Source organism: Haemaphysalis longicornis, unplaced genomic scaffold, assembly GCF_048455015.1.
Source record: "Haemaphysalis longicornis isolate Haplotype H1 unplaced genomic scaffold, Haemaphysalis longicornis Haplotype H1 scaffold_9, whole genome shotgun sequence".
Taxonomy (NCBI): domain Eukaryota; kingdom Metazoa; phylum Arthropoda; class Arachnida; order Ixodida; family Ixodidae; genus Haemaphysalis; species Haemaphysalis longicornis.
In genome coordinates this window covers 8,925,717-8,942,294 of record NW_027526460.1, presented here as the reverse complement: position 1 = coordinate 8,942,294, position 16,578 = coordinate 8,925,717, and the positions used below count along the sequence as shown (strand labels likewise).

The 16,578-nt window shown below is 44.4% G+C and overlaps 1 protein-coding gene across 1 annotated transcript in view; it reads right to left on the bottom strand.

The window, feature by feature from the left end:
- Nup188 (nuclear pore complex protein Nup188) overlaps positions 1-13,438 on the bottom strand; it is a 69,337-nt gene extending 55,899 nt beyond the window's left edge. Inside the window, exons 1-12 of the mRNA XM_077683338.1 lie at positions 13,393-13,438; positions 13,133-13,187; positions 12,982-13,055; positions 12,850-12,916; positions 12,678-12,758; positions 12,518-12,562; positions 12,339-12,431; positions 10,357-10,413; positions 7,933-8,001; positions 7,158-7,205; positions 6,242-6,328; positions 3,514-3,590 (exon numbers count right to left, since the gene is read on the bottom strand). Coding sequence (XP_077539464.1) covers positions 3,514-3,590; positions 6,242-6,328; positions 7,158-7,205; positions 7,933-8,001; positions 10,357-10,413; positions 12,339-12,431; positions 12,518-12,562; positions 12,678-12,758; positions 12,850-12,916; positions 12,982-13,055; positions 13,133-13,187; positions 13,393-13,409 — 770 coding nt within the window. The 5' untranslated portion in view covers positions 13,410-13,438. The remainder of the gene's footprint in view (positions 1-3,513; positions 3,591-6,241; positions 6,329-7,157; positions 7,206-7,932; positions 8,002-10,356; positions 10,414-12,338; positions 12,432-12,517; positions 12,563-12,677; positions 12,759-12,849; positions 12,917-12,981; positions 13,056-13,132; positions 13,188-13,392) is intronic.
- Between the last annotated feature and the right edge of the window lie 3,140 nt (positions 13,439-16,578).

Genomic DNA, 16,578 nt, shown 5'->3' with positions numbered 1-16,578 from the left:
TGTTTTGTTAGACCCTTCAAAATTGGTCAATTTCCCGCGGTAACGAAAGAGTTAAATTGATTAATTCACATCGTTTGCTACTGGACAAGCACTGGGGGCACTACAGAACACGAAATCTTTCGAATAAAACAAACTTGTATTTCGTCTTTCTAAGCGTTACAACACTAAGTGAACAGTGTGTGTGTGTGTGTGTGTGTGTGTGTGTGTGTGTGTGTGTGTGTGTGTGTGTGTGTGTGTGTGTGTGTGTGTGTGTGTGTGTGTGTGTGTGTGTGTGTGTGTGTGTGTGTGTGTGTGTGTGTGTGTGTGTGTGTGTGTGTGTGTGTGTGTGTGTGTGTGTGTGTGTGTGTGTGTGTGTGTGTGTGTGTGTGTGTGTGTGTGTGTGTGTGTGTGTGTGTGTGTGTGTGTGTGTGTGTGTGTGTGTGTGTGTGTGTGTGTGTGTGTGTGTGTGTGTGTGTGTGTGTGTGTGTGTGTGTGTGTGTGTGTGTGTGTGTGTGTGTGTGTGTGTGTGTGTGTGTGTGTGTGTGTGTGTGTGTGTGTGTGTGTGTGTGTGTGTGTGTGTGTGTGTGTGTGTGTGTGTGTGTGTGTGTGTGTGTGTGTGTGTGTGTGTGTGTGTGTGTGTGTGTGTGTGTGTGTGTGTGTGTGTGTGTGTGTGTGTGTGTGTGTGTGTGTGTGTGTGTGTGTGTGTGTGTGTGTGTGTGTGTGTGTGTGTGTGTGTGTGTGTGTGTGTGTGTGTGTGTGTGTGTGTGTGTGTGTGTGTGTGTGTGTGTGTGTGTGTGTGTGTGTGTGTGTGTGTGTGTGTGTGTGTGTGTGTGTGTGTGTGTGTGTGTGTGTGTGTGTGTGTGTGTGTGTGTGTGTGTGTGTGTGTGTGTGTGTGTGTGTGTGTGTGTGTGTGTGTGTGTGTGTGTGTGTGTGTGTGTGTGTGTGTGTGTGTGTGTGTGTGTGTGTGTGTGTGTGTGTGTGTGTGTGTGTGTGTGTGTGTGTGTGTGTGTGTGTGTGTGTGTGTGTGTGTGTGTGTGTGTGTGTGTGTGTGTGTGTGTGTGCGCGCGCGCGCGCGCGCGCGCGCGTGCGTGCGTAACTATCAGCAGCCAGTCATCGCAACTGTGGCAGGGATGCAATATTCGTCTTCTAGTGCCCAGCCAAGAGAAACTGAATCATAAAAAACACCACATGTGCGGCACATGCGCTTTCACTGCTCCTAAAAGAAGCCACTTTCTTGAACTCATTAGCACAAGATAATGCAAGTATTTCTGCAAGACAAAAGCCATTACACTGTCACATATTAGTCAAAATTTCGTGTTTCACCCATGGTAGATGGTAATTGGTTGATTTTGGAAGCAACAAAACTCAAACATTCTAGCAATGCTTTCTCGGAAAGTCCCCAAAAAGAGAAACAGGAAGGCCCAAGTCAACTGCTGTCCGCAAAATGCGACTGTCAAGCTGACAAAGGTCGGCGGAAGATGCGGGGTCACCCTTGCATTTTCTGCCCAGTGTAATCTTGCGCGCCTGTGCTCGCGCATACCGGGTGAACACAGGAAGAAGGCCTGCGGAAAAAACACTCAAATCACTATGTCGATTGTGCTGTCAATGCTGTCTACAAAATCCTGGTATCTTGAAGAAGGTGTTACGCTGGCCAGATGGGCCATTGCCTTAACGAGCGAGCCAGGGAACATGAATTGGCTATAGGAAGAAGGCAGGGCACACAACTGCCTACCCACTGTCATGCCTTGGGCTGTGAACCATGGTTTAATGAAATCACAATACTGAACAGAAGTAAGAACAGGGATGCGAGGGAACTAGCTGAAGCGCCCTATATAAGAAAGAGAGCAAGGGATTCCGTGAGTGATAGCTCGATTGCACTGTAGAATAGTGAAATGGGATTTTTCAAAGACATGTTATGAACATCTTTATCGTGTTTATCATGTATGTATTACTTACTGCCTTTCTTTCTCATCGTCTCGTTTAACTCTGTTGTGCACGTTTTTCGTTGCATTTCAAACCAAGGGAACTACTCACCAATTATCTCAACAAGAAGTTCTACCCAGCCCCATTCTGAAGCAGTTATTTATGCAGCTTACACAAGACTACATCCACAACTGGAGTACCTCTGAGGAAAATTACCAGCTTTAGCATAAGCATTCCCATTGCTATTGCTATAACGCACCACATCATATGCCTTGATTAACACAACCCCCACACTAAGGGCCCAAGCTTCCACTATGGTGCAAAACTGAATTTTTTTAGGTCAACGTGGGGGTATTTCAAAAATGTTCCGGAACACAAAACATATGGCAAATTCAAGTTTAAGTTCAACCATTACAGGCATGCACAAACTAATAGAATCACAATCCTGCTCACAATCAAAATTTTTGGACTTAACTGGTTTGAAGCCGTAATCTAGTGTTTAGATTCATGCTTTACACTCAAACTAGTACCAGCTACCTAGGTATATTAGTAATTGCAGAGCCCACTACCCTTTTTTTCTTGGTCCTTTGTCCTGAACTAACTGGATGACATCAACCGACATTTTATTCGTCTAAAGTGGCCCCCGCCCGAACTATCGTCTTGCTGGCAGAGATGAAAGGCAGGCAGATTTGTTATGCCAGCTGCTCTGGCATTTGTGTGAGAGGCCCACGCTAATTTATCTACGTGCTTGCTCTTGCACCTGCCCATAAATCCAGCTGCATGATGACACATTCAATTATGCAACACCGCTAAGGCATCGCATGCGATCATTTCTGCAAGGCTACCCTTCCAAAAGGGTGTTTTCTCCCACACAACTGACATTGAGGGGGCAGGGAGGGAAGTGCACACACACTCTGCAACCTCATGAGAAAAACTGGTTAGTGGACTAAGTCAACCGTTTGTTGTGCAGCAGCAGGTGACGTTAGAAAAACTGCAACCTTGTTCCCACTTCGTCACCCCCAACATCTGAAGGAAATCCTCGAGCGGATGTCTAGGGCAATGATGATTTGGCACTTTTAATCCCTATAACTCCACTCAGTCAAAGACACCTGTTTTCTCAGCGCCCCTGTAGGCAGGCAGGGCCCGCCAGAAATTTCCAAACTGCTGTTACTGACTTCACACATGAAGCCTGCACCTGCAGTTTGTATAGATGGTATTCACTGAAAAGTGTAGCTGTCAATGTCTTTGCTTGGCAACACTGGAAATGGCCACAGACATGTCCGAAGGGCCACGGTTTTGTGCCACTGCGCCCACACGCCACAGAAAAAATAACACCGGCGTGCGTCGTCTGCTTCGTTCAACCCGATGATTCTCAATGGTGGTGTCAACAGAGATGTCGTTAATCGCACTCACATTGGAGTCGAGGCATTACTTTGCGTTTGGTGGGGCAGAGTTTGGGACGTCCAACACACATCGTGTTAGCACGGACAAGTACCGCCATCCCGCGGAGCCCAATGTACCCACCGACGGCGCACTCATATGGCTACCTGCATGCATGCCTCGCCAGTGAATACAACCTATAAAGAATTGGAACGAAAGAAGGGCACTCACCTGATTAAATTCAAGATCGGCGTATGGCTGTCATTCAGAAGCTTCCGGAACGAGTGCCTCTGTCCGAAATTATGTTTCTGCAACAAGCCAAGCAGCAAAAATAATTATCGTGTGGTTGAAGAGATGCGTGGTGACAGAAAACGCCATTAAAGAACAACAAAAGTTCACGTCCTAGCTTAAATCACACTTCACTTCTACCCTTTCGATCAACAACAATGACACAATCGCTAAGAAGTGAGAAGCTTTTGTTATTCAGGTGCAACTAACTTGGAAGAAATCTCTGAAACTCCGCACTGCATCGTTCCACTACAGCTGGCTTTGCATGAATTCTCAATCTGGATTCACTTGCCTCATCAATAAGAAAAAAAATGCTACTTTAAATTTCCAGTAGTGTTATACCCGTGCTACACGAGCGTTTCGAAGGCCTTCGAGTCGAATGTCATTTGACTCAAATGACGCCTTTGAGCTGCTACACGACGTTTCTCAAAGGAATTTGGTTAAAATAGCATTTGAGTCAAAGGAGCACGACAACTGACCTTTGAGTCTCAAAGGCCTTTGAAAAGCAAACGGTCGTACCCTCGGGCTCAGTTTCTGCAAGCCCTGATAACAAACAATTATTTACGAGTAAACCTTGGTGTTTGAAGTACAAAATCTTCACAATTTTTCGCTTGTTTTTGCTCGTTGTCACTCACTCTGATATTACGAAGTAACTTAGTACTCTCAATACCGGCGGTGCGAAAAAAGACAAAAAGAAACTGGCTGCCTTGTGCATGTTTTGTGCGCACTTGTAGATAGTTCTCAATTTAATCTCTAATAATTGCTTTTTTGCCCGTTTCAACTCTAAAATTACATTTTCGCCAAGAACAAAACATGGCAGCAGTGGCGACACAAAAACATGGCGGGCGAACGCGGAAACTTCCAACTGCCTTTGAGAATGGCAGGGGTGAGACAGCTAAATCAGTTTTGGGAGCAGTTTTTGGAGCAGCAAAATTTCGATTTTGGAGCAGATGAACCTTGATTTGGAGCAGAAGAACGACGTTAATTATGTCACCTTAGGAGCCTAAAAATTAAATTTTAAAGTTTTTTCTACCGGTGCATCACAAGGTACGAACTGCACTACCTTTTTACAAACCATTTTTTTTTACTTCTTGGGCTCTGTGCATAGATAGCATGGAGTGCCATCGAAGATATCGAATTCAAAAACTAAGCACTCGTAAGGCATTTGTATTATCATGTGGATGCCGAAATTATTATTTTTGTAATCCCATACTCGGCCTTAAGCACAAGAGTAGAGAGCCCCGGCAAAACTTGCGCAAAGCGAGGGTCACTGACAGTCGTCGCACCCCACCAGCCCTCCCATTTCGATCCCCAAGGTACACGTTCCCTACGCTTGTAATTTGAGTAACGTTGGTATGTTTAGCCACCTTTCTCTTGGCAATAAATTTCACTTCAGATAGAGGAACCATTAGTACTAGCGTGCAATAACAGCTCGTCCCGCTATCGGACACTGCTTGAACATTTTGCGGCGATGTAGCCTGCGCCGCCACTTCGGCAGTGTCGATCGCCCCATTCCTGCGGCTCACGATCTCGCTGTCACAGGCAGCAATAACTCGGCGTTTTATAACACTGCAATGAGCCCGAAATATCATTTCAAACACGCAGCGCTCCTCACACTCAAGGCTGAAACATGGCGAATTCGGGGGCACCACATTGTTTTTGATGAACTCCCGTCTTTCGAGTCGCGCAACTTCCCGCAACAACTCAGACTAAATGCAAACCCAGCCACCCCCATAACCAAAACCACGCCAGAAATCAGTGAAGAGCACTCTTCCTGAACCCCGAGCCACTGCTTCCCCAGGCGGCCACGTTTTCCAATATTCACCACACCAAGATGGCGGCGCCCAGTAATGTCGTTCCGGAGATACGGCGCTCCGAAAATTGCTGTTTTTTCATCAACTTGCACAAGCAGTTTGTCGCCTCCATACACAGAAGTATTTTTTCTGCAGGAATTTGCAATGGTTTTCGATGGGAAACTTTAAAAATGCACAAAATATTTTAATATGTGCAACCCGACATTGTCATTTTTGAAAAACTGTCTCGGGGACAATTTTATGCCGTTGTTTTATTGAATGATCAATCAATTAAACCTTTACAAACAGCATGACCTTGGGGGTGCTGGAAAATTATGCCACCAGTAAACATTTTCCCCACTAAAACTCACGGGAGCGTTAAAATCCTTCGCTCTCGGGCTGTTTTGGAGCAGTTTGGCGCAATTTTTGCAATTTTCAAGCTTTTGGAGCAGCATGGCGCAAGAAAACGAATTTGTATCAAAACTGCGCAATATGCGCAGCTGTCTCACCCCTGGAATGGTCGTGTCGATCGACAGAACTCCTTCCAGTTCGAATGACATTTGAAATTTCAAAGGTCATTCGACTGAAATGTCCTTCCAAACGCTCGTGTAGCACAGGTATTAGCTATTATGCCAGCTCACAATGCTTATTCTTGGCCGCTTACACTAATGTCAATTAAGTCGTGGAAGGTTACTGGCATGTCCACCCATCCCTTACTGCTCCTTACATCCGCAGATTATTGAAGAGCTGCCCGTGATAAAATCATAGATCAGAGGTTCCAGCACAATATCATTACCAGTCCTCAAAGTCTCCCTTCAGGATCCCTTTAAAGTTATTGTGGCTGGGCGAGAGAATGGCAGGTCCCCAATGTTCCGTACCTGAAATATATCGAGGAGTTGAGTGATGTTCTGCAGCTTGGGCTGTATGTCCTTGTAGTAGAGGAGAACAATCTTCAAAAGCTCACACTGAAAAAAGGTAAAAATTTCACAAGTTATGAAGAGGCAGTGCTTCATCAGTAAAAGAAGCAGGACCACCGGAACAGGAAAAAAAAAAAAAAAACTGCGAATGAGAATATAGGAGAACATAAAGACTCATTAAATGCCAATTAGAGAGCAGACATAGCCTACTTATATGAAAAAAAAAAAACACTAAGGACCATATAACTTTCTTGTCTTAACTGAAAGATCACGCCTTCTGTAATTCTTTAGGCTTTAAATCTAAAAGGTGCATACAATACATGTATAATTTCAAAATACAATGCAACTGCAATTTGGTACAAAATAAAAAAAATAACTGAAATCCCAATATGCTCAGTGAATTCAAGTGACAGAAATGCAATGTATCAAACATCTGCGTCTTTTCTTTCTTATTTCAATTTGGGGTGGGGATAGCGGATATAAAGGCTGAAGCGCAAGGGTGAGAAGCACTGGAGAAGATTTACACTTGCTTCTTATAATTCATACCGTTCAGCTTATTCGAGCTGTCCTAAACAAGATAGCCAATGTATCGGCATTAAACAACTAGCGTACTAATCCTGCCCTATGAAACAATAACATCGAATTATGTGCTGAATGTTTCTTGCAGGCATTCTCAAACAAAATGTCATGTTATTGGCACCCGCATGCATTGATGGCATCTGCCACTGTCTGCACTTCATTTGATATCTTACAGACCAGTGTTTACAGAGTTCAATCAGATGTGCTGCCTAGCATTAGAACAAGCCTTCCTGGTAAGAGAAATAATATGAGCAACGCTTGCTCACCTATAGTTCAAAATAAGAATGGGAGCATTTACCTGTTCCTGAAGTGTGTAGTTAACCCACTGGCCGATGAGGGTATTGGTCTGCAGAGATTGTACCACATACAGATGAAATAGTGCTTCTAAACAAAACCAAGCTCAGGAACAGCAGACAAAAGAAAAGTAACTGCCATGAAAACAGTTATACTTGCCTCCCAGTGTAATGGTCCCACATGTTGCATATATGAGGACGAAATGCGGTCACTGACCAAGTCAAGGTGAAAAAACACAGAGACGTTTCGGAACCCGTACGGGTTCCTTGATCAAGGAACCCGTACGGGTTCCGAAACGTCTCTGTGTTTTTTCACCTTGACTTGGTCAGTGACCGTATTTCGTCCTCATCATGATACCTGCCCAGACGAACTTTCGTCGAACTCTTGACTACATGTTGCATATATATTTGCAAAAACCGTTGCCAGGCTACTTTCCCTAACTCCCCAAAATACGGCACATGCAAATGCAGATTTTGAAATTGGAATTGGACACCTATCATCTGCAAGTACAAGCGGCGTAGAGCCTGTATGTCCTGCATCCGCTTCTACTTTCAAGGATGCAAGTAAAACACCAAAGGTGCCTTTTCACTATGAGGCTACAAACAAATATTACGAAAACAACCCGCAACGGCGTGGAATCCAACACCAACACAGCAAAGAAAAGTTAATTTTAACGATAAGCAGATGGAATCTTTTACTCGCTGCTTTTTCAAGGTCGTTACTTGCTGTTCTTTTCTAATCCATTTTTTCAAGGAGATGATCACGGAATGTCTGTTTACCATGTAAGGTCCATGCAGCTCCCTTGTAGGTGGCTGGACCTCAATGACTGAATCCAGCTGCTCAATGACCTGGGAAAAGGGGCTTTCACTGAAGAACACACACCAGCTATAAACTGTACAAACACAGGGTAGAGGCTCTAAACTTCAAGCGAGACAATTGGTAATGTGTTCCAACTTAATAAAAGAACCTTTCTTAAGAACTTAAGAACCTTTCACTCCGTTTTCAAAAGCACTCTGCATGCCCCAGGCTATAGGATGCAAGCTTGAAACTTTTTCCTGCGGGGAAAAAAACTGCGAACCCCTAAGCAAGCTGTTTAAAAAGTCTCACACACCAAACAAGACAGCACAATAACAAGTGCTCTAATTACTATTTTTTAAGAACTTATCATTTTTAGGATGACAATGGAATGAAGATTGTACAGGCCTCATTTAAATGAGCCAAGAATCAAGAAAGCAGGTGTGCTACACCAGGACTTCAGTTTTCACTGCTCAGTTCATCTGCCAAAGCGCTTTATTCCCTCCCCCTACTAAAAGGAAAAGCAATGTCCCACATGACTTCCAAATGTGCAGTTATAGGCTCCATGCAGTCAAGTTTGCCGAGTGAAGGCAGCGCCAACTACGGCGCTGACTGGGTAGACAGAGTCGCACTGGCCTGGCCGGCTGCCGGCTTCAGACACTGTGCACGCGCCTTTGCAAAGGCCTGTACCATACGTTTACCTACGCTTAAGCTTGCTAAATACACTGCAATGGCAACGGATCAAGTGTTATCCACTGACAGGCTTAAAAAAAAAAAAAAAGCGCATAAGGAAGGCTACCACCTTTGCTGCCCTGAAATCGTCCAAGCTGTGATGGCCAGTAACAGGCAGCACATATGTTTTCATGAAATTTTTACAAAATGCAGCGGCTATGACTACCGAGAAGATTACATGCTGCTGTTAAAGTAAAGTAAATCAGCTGCCAGCTGTTATAATACTCTTGAGTGTACAATAAATTTTCCCTCCAAGCAAATACCGCACACAATGGCAGTATTTGCACGAAGGTTTGATTTTTCTGCATCAGTAAAGTAAATCGGTTGCCAGCTGTTACAACACTCTTGAGCGTACAATAAATTTTCCCTCCTAGCGAATACCGCACGCAATGGCAGTATTTGCACGAAGGTTTGATTTTTCTGCATCATGCGTGTGCCTTTCACAGTGTTTATACCGAAAATTCATGCGGCATGTAACAGCCAGCCGTATGTTAATTATAAGAGAAATAATTGATGGATACAACATCCCACCCCTTTTCTGGCAAAATATGATTCTTTTTAAGCAAAGTAGGAACATTTGTTTGAAAAAAAAAAAAGCTGTCAAAAAATCGAAATAACTACTTCAATACAAGGTCTAAATTAAAGCAACACATGCGGGATTTTTGCATTACAAATAAACGTTTTTCAATACAACAATGCCTTAAAGGGGTTCACAACGTACAGGGGTTCCGCAGCATGCCTGCTGGGAAATGGCTGTGAACGATTCAAGACCATCTCTTCCTTTTTAAAGGGCAAGGAGGGCCTCCAAATATTATAAGTTATTGTGTAAACTCCATTTACTTTTATTCTCTTTTTACTCGCGAAACCACGGCGGTCCAACCCCGAGTATGTGAAGAAAACTGCTTTTTTTCAATGCTATGAACAGCTAATTAATCTACGCTTTCTAGCGAAGACACAAATGCACTGAGAAAACTATCTGGAAACATGAAAACGCACCCAAGAAATGCTGTACCTTTGCTTGGCGTGGCACTGGGCAGTCACCTTCGCCTGCACCCCTCCCCCGTACATGCAGTCAACTGTTCTATCCGTGTGTCTATTCCTAGCACGGTGCGGCGGAATTACCGTAGCATGCTTCAATTAATTTGAAACTTAAAAATTGCGCATACTACATTTCATCCGGTGCCGCCAGGCAGCAGCACACCCGACACCGGAGCGTGCAGGCGAGCGGTGGCCAACCCACTATTTTTCTTATTCCCCGATGGTGCCACTGGGTGTCACGGCTCAGTGTCACCCTCTGTTCACTGCATGGCGCCTATTAAGCATTTCTCGACTCCAAGCACATGTAAATACTTGTACCTGCCCTTGCCTTCCTCTAAGCGGGCACAAATAGATTAAAGCTGCTCAGACACCCCAATTTTGTGGTGTACCACAACAGAGGGGCATCAGAAGGAGGGGAGACACATCCCGGTAAGAGCCAATAATAGTCAATTGAAAAAGAAAAAGAACCACTCCTGCACTGCATAACACATGCTTTTCATTTTGGCAATATCAACAAGCAACTAGATGCAAGGGCTCTGAATGAAGAACTTTAAATGACTGCACTGTGATGTGAAAACAAGCACTTGATTGGTTGTTGAAACATGTACACTCAGATGATAAAGCACTTAATTATGCACCTTCTTAATGACGATTTCATTTTCATTGAAGCGCTCCAAGAATCCATCAAAGAGTTTCTGAAAAAAATAAAAGAAAACACAAATGCAGTCTTCATGCCATGAATACCCTAAATCAGAGAAGTAGCCAGAATCGTACTTTAAGGGAGGATTCCAAGAACCCTGGCTACTATCTGTCCTTTGCCACCATGGTTCTCAAAACTACGTCAATGGAAGTCCTTTAACCGACTAGCACATGGAATCAAATATAACTTTGGCAACACTTTTCTGCTACTCACTGGTTCACCTCGGGAAACGGTAAGGCAAATGCTGCAAGGCACCAAGAATGTCCACTAGAGGTGTTAAAGGCGCAATGCTTGAAAAGCATTGTATACCATGAAATTTTCAACAAACTGTCTGACATATAACAGTCGAACTACATCCTTCACAGGTGGTGCTTAAATGTGATAGGGTTCATTAAAACGGGGGCATGCAGACAAAACACAAGCTTGGTTCATTCTAAACATTGCCTCATTAGAATCATACTGATACCACTTTTATCGTAAACTTCGCTCAAATAAGCTACGTAATTATGAAAAAATGGAATGGCCATGTGACTCACTAGCTCATTTACCGCATTAGAATCTATGACGTAATATGCACAGCCATGAGAATGGCTGAGGCTGGTAAGAGCGCACGCAAACTAGGCACGGTTTATAAGCTTGCAGAACGAGCTATTTTTGTTTAAATGCAATGCATATTTATTGTATAGCAGTAAGAATGGCGGGGTAAACAACGGAAGCTACAAAAGTACACGTAAACATAGAAGTACCAGTGCGTACTGCTGTTGTTACTGCACGCACTGTTTTTTATGCTGCACAGCAGTCCGGTGCTTTGGGGTTGTCTCACACGACGCTGGCCGATTTGCGTGAGCGACATTGCCTTACATGACCCTATTTGTCTAACACACCCCATGTTTCACGAGATGATTACTACCAAACATAACAAAAACAAGCCAAGTGCAAATACAGTCAAAAACAAAGCAAAGGCGAATAGCGGCACAGAGCAGTATGTCGGCACCATCTAGGAGGACTGGCGGTAAACAAGGCTCTGCAGTTCGCTGCAGACTGAAATGCGCACTTGAAGCCCTGTCCTGGTTACATCCTCGCAGACGTCATGAAACACACGGTTTGGCGAGCGAATCAAAATTTTAACTCAAATTGATTAACTCTTCAGTGAATAAAGCATCGTTTGCTGCCGGACAAGCGCTGGGAGCACTACAAAACACCGAATCTATCAAATAAAACAAACTTGTATTTTGTCTGCATGGTCCCTTTAAAGCAGCAGTTCTCAAATGGGGCTCTGCGGACACTAGGGGGCCCGCGACAACATTTAAGGGGTACGCGAGCCTCCCTCAAAAATTTTCCACCCACCATTCTTTTCTCAATTTTGCCAGCACTTTCTTGCACTGCAAAAATGTGGCTTCGCCGCATTACATGCACGCTTAAATTCTTCGTGTAGCCCATATTTTAACATCTACGTTTTGCACAACACACCAGCTCTGGGAAGAAAAAAAAAACAGGCACAGAAAAGGCAGCATATCGGTGTTTAGAAGACTTTTAGATTAAAACAGACACAGAAAAGGCAGCATATCGGTGTTTAGAAGACTTTTAGATTAAAACAGACACAGAAAAGGCAGCATATCGGTGTTTAGAAGACTTTTAGATTCAAGAATAAATTGTTTACCATTATGAGGCGCATTCTCATTAACATCAAACAGAAAAGGCGGGCATTGGATAGCTGTGTGGGCAACATAAGCTGCAAGTACAAATTGTTTGGAACTATGACACCGATCAACACATGCTTCACCTCGGGGTCGCCCACCACTTTCGCAAACCCAAAAGGAGTCCTCGGGGCAGACATGGCTGAGAACCACTGTTTTAAAGGACTCAGCACTTAACATGGCATCTCACAAAGGGTGGCCGAAAAGTAGAATGTCTCAGTACCACATAGGGGTGGGAATTGTCCATCCAATGCTCGAGAATGTGCCGCAAGCAGAACAAGCTGAACAGGCGCTCTGTGCGGTAGTATTTCCACACCTGTATGAAAGAACGCGAAGGTTATGCGCAGAATAACAGACACACAGCCAAGCGGTGACAAGCTGGATAGAGGACAGTGCACTCACCTCGTTCAGTATGTGCGGTATGTTTCGTTCACTCGAAAGAGTTGACTTTTCAGGGAGAGCGAAGGGAGAATGAAAAGGATAAGTTAGAAATGCCAACGACTATCGCCATGTTTCTAGCAACAACTACGCAGACGGTCTCGGTTGCAGCATTTTAATTTACCTTCAGGTCTTCTTGGGTGCCTCTGTACTCGTAGGTCAGGTAAGAGCAGAACAACTCATAACTGCGATTTTTATCCAGGCCCTGAATGAAAACCGCTTATAAGTTGAGCTTCGCAAAAGAAAAAAAAAAAAAAAGAATCTGCGTCGCAGGGAAGTTGTGTCGCCGTGCTTACGAGGAGGGTGCTGAGCTTGGAAAGCAGTTCCTGATTAAAGCTTTTAGGTACGACCTTCGTCGACTTCCTAGGGTAGTGAAAAAGGAAATATGTTCATTTTTCGATGCAAATGACGAATGAAAAAAAAGTTACCTTTCTTCGGTGAAATACAAGATCCCGTTGAGAACTTGATCGGCATTTTTACTCAGTTCGGTGCCCACCAATTCCTGAAGAGCAATGCAAAGTATACGGACTAAATAACGCGCAATTGAAGTGTCACGCCCGATATAGCAGGAATACGTACGTTGGACTTGAGAACAGTGTTTCCGGATATGATGACCCACAGATCCTTAATAGACCTGAAAAACCAACCCATAACTTTCGTTCAGACCCACGCCGGTTGTCTCGCATTGATTACTGGTGCACGTCTAAAATTGTAACAGCTGCAAAGGTCAATTTTCAATTTCCCTGTCAGCACTGTTAAACTAGAACCGAGGCACATCACAACGCGGCATGAAAATACGTCACACGCAATTATAAAATGTGTTCAAAAGTTTCACGCGCCTTGGATCTTCCGCCATGGCGATGCCGATGATATGTGTGGACCGCAGCGACGTTAACCTTTTGATTTGCATAAAATATAACTTACATTTAAAAAAGGCAATAAATCAAACTAAATAAATTTAAAATAATATTATGCAAACAAGATAACAAATTTTGCGTTACTTAAAAAGTGTAAGGTGACGAGTATTTAAAATAGCCCCGCAGCACGCACTTACCCTCGGCGGCCTATTTAAACGTAACAACAGCAGCTTAGTTGTAAGCAAATCACAGCATTTATAAAGCTTGTCTCTCTCTTCCTTTCGCTGTTCCTCAAATTATTTTCGGGTGATTATTTGTAGCGAACTGCAACTTTTCGGCAAGCCAAAGGCGACAAAGCTTTTTGGCACGCTGGGTACCAACGCCACCGGCGCTCGGAACAGCCAGTTCAGTACAGATCTTCGGAGTAGACCACTGAGATCAGTGGAGTAGACATATGGTGGGCAGTGTCTGTTCCCCAGCTGCGGCTAAACGGCAGCCCTGTTTACCACATGTGAATAACGGAAATGTATGACAGTATTTTCTTCTATTAGACACTGGGCATCCTCGATTTAGCAGTCCTGGGCGGTCCGCGGCAGTCCGAGGACTGCGTTCGAACCGGAACTCCCATAGGAATACACAGGAAAATCGAGCGCCGGATCGCGTCTTGGGCAGTTCGCGGACGATCCAGGATTGATAATCGAGGAGGCCCACTAGTGTTTGCGTCAAATTTTTAGGGGTATTAATACCGAGGGTAGACCCAAGGGGACTGAAAATAAATTAATAGTATGGAATGCACTCTCATACCAGATATGCAATCAAGACGTTTTCAACGCATGAGGATATCAAGCGTTACTTGACTTCCCGAAAAACGCGGCATCCCCTGCAGAGTGACAGATCGTCAGTCTGAAAAAATAGCGTGGCAATATAAGCTGACAGCAAAGAGCGTTGACAGAACGTAGGTCGGCGAAGTTCTGCATGTGGGCGATACAAGGAAAGGACCAATGTCTTAACATTTTTATACGCCTCGAGCGCTCTGTAGGGGCGCCACTGAAAGCCCCCTAGCGGCCCGTTTCGAAAGCAGTCGCGGGAGCCGCCGGCCCACTCACCACTGTCACCGTTGCTTTTGCGGCACGTTCGCGACTGATATTTTCCGTTTGTATGCGTTGGAAATAGATATTTATGGGGAGCAGTCACTCTGTTCGCAAATGTGGCGTATTTAAGACAGTGTAAATGTTTCTGACGCGACCTTACTGTGGTACATTTGGTCCGCATAAGCGCCAGGTGTGTGTCACAAGCCGGCGTCATGAAACCGGCATATATGCATGGAGCTGATTTTTATTCCACTGCCTTGAAATTTACTAAACAGTACCTCCATAAGCAGCGTTCGTTCAGATGCTGATGCTACGGCTATACACTGCGATGTAAATCGGTTTTGTGTGCTTTCATAATCTAGCGGAGCACTCATACCTGACAGCCTGCCAGTTACGCTTCATATCTCGGATCACTACCCTGAACAATGCCAATGTGGCATAAATTTCACGCACATTCTACGCAATAAGTACGATGGATAATGCAAAATTACATGCAGGAGTCAGCACAACGAATTTATAGCCTTGTCGCGAGGTGAGCTTTCCCAGTCATCGGTTACATATATCTTCAGCTTATATCCACGGCAGTGACTAAACGCTTCTTCGAAACATCATCATATGACACAGGGAGCCTGCAGAATTTTGCACAAAAGTAAAATCAGAGGGCCTTATCAGATACCACACTCTTGCAACACCTTTTATCACTTGTGAACTTCCTTACTGTATACTTCAAAAAACAAGTCTGCCGAGTGATCAGCTGTTGAAGTCGAAAAACAAAATAAAGGTGAATGCGCAGCTTGTGTGTGATTACTAAAACGGTCATTCCTTGATTTCGCTCCGCATTTGTACACAACGATAATTATGTGCCTCCCTCCTCCTCCTCCCGCCCCCGGAAAATATCAGTGCATTTTGCATCTAGTTCGTCTAGTGAGTTCAACCTTACCTAAGGTAAGACGAACGTCTCTAGGGTTTCCGAAACTGCACTGGGTTTTTTCATTCCCGCACGAGCTATTACATTGCTTCTGGACTTGGCAGACCATTTATTTTTCCGTGGTTTCAGTAACTCTCCTTGGTTCATGCTATCAGGCGGGAGTGGGTATATATTTAATGACCCACAGACTTGAAATATACTTAACATGTTCGCGTGGCCTCTATTTCTATAAAACGCACAAGTTATTGTCATCAGGTAATCACCTCCCCAAATAATATTTTTCTACGACGTGTACATTCAAAACAAGGCCGAATTCGTTGACTGTGCTACAAAACGAAATCAACCTCTCACTGTGCCAATATCAGGTCTAAACGAGGCGTCAATAGAATTCACTTGCGCCTGAGATATTCGGAGGTGACAGTGTTGATATGCCGCTGCCGTCGCCGACGCCCATGAGAGTGGCGATGAAGCGCGCAGTACCGCGTCCCTGGTTAGCTCTTGTTGGCGTTCGAGCACTCTAATCAGGACGCAGCTGTTTTTTGAAGTGCCTAAACGTACTATTTACTTATAGACATCACAATAGCAAGATGTTTAGGGCGCGTAAAGGCAAAAAGAAGCGAAAGAGAACCAAAACACTGCATGAGCCGCTATCAGCTGTGCAGTGGACATCCCGTAAGCGCCGCGGAGAAGCGGCGGAAGGCGGCGCAGCGATTGCGAAGCTCGAGGCGTATAAGGCCCATATTGCCTCAAGAATGCCTTCCCAGAAATGCATTTGTGTGAACTAGTGATGCCGACTTTTAAAAGGCTCGATGTAAACAGCACAAGGGACAGGATGAGAAAAGCTGACAAGGACGGGTGCTGACTGACGACTTAATTTTATTGAAAGTAACAACGAAATGTATATGAAAAAGCAAGAGCACAAGCAAAACAAGAAAGGCAAACAAAGGTTACAATAAGATTATTAAACAGAGGTGTCACCCTCCACAGCCACACTGCCCAAATAACTTATCTCTTTTGCATGCAGCGAGATTGACGGCATGCTTACACACGATGCCTCCGCAACTTCACGTATGCGTTGATCCGGGTATCTGGTCACAATAGAGGCGTGGTCAAGCTTAGGCGAGCAGCCATGTTTTCCGCAATGAGTAG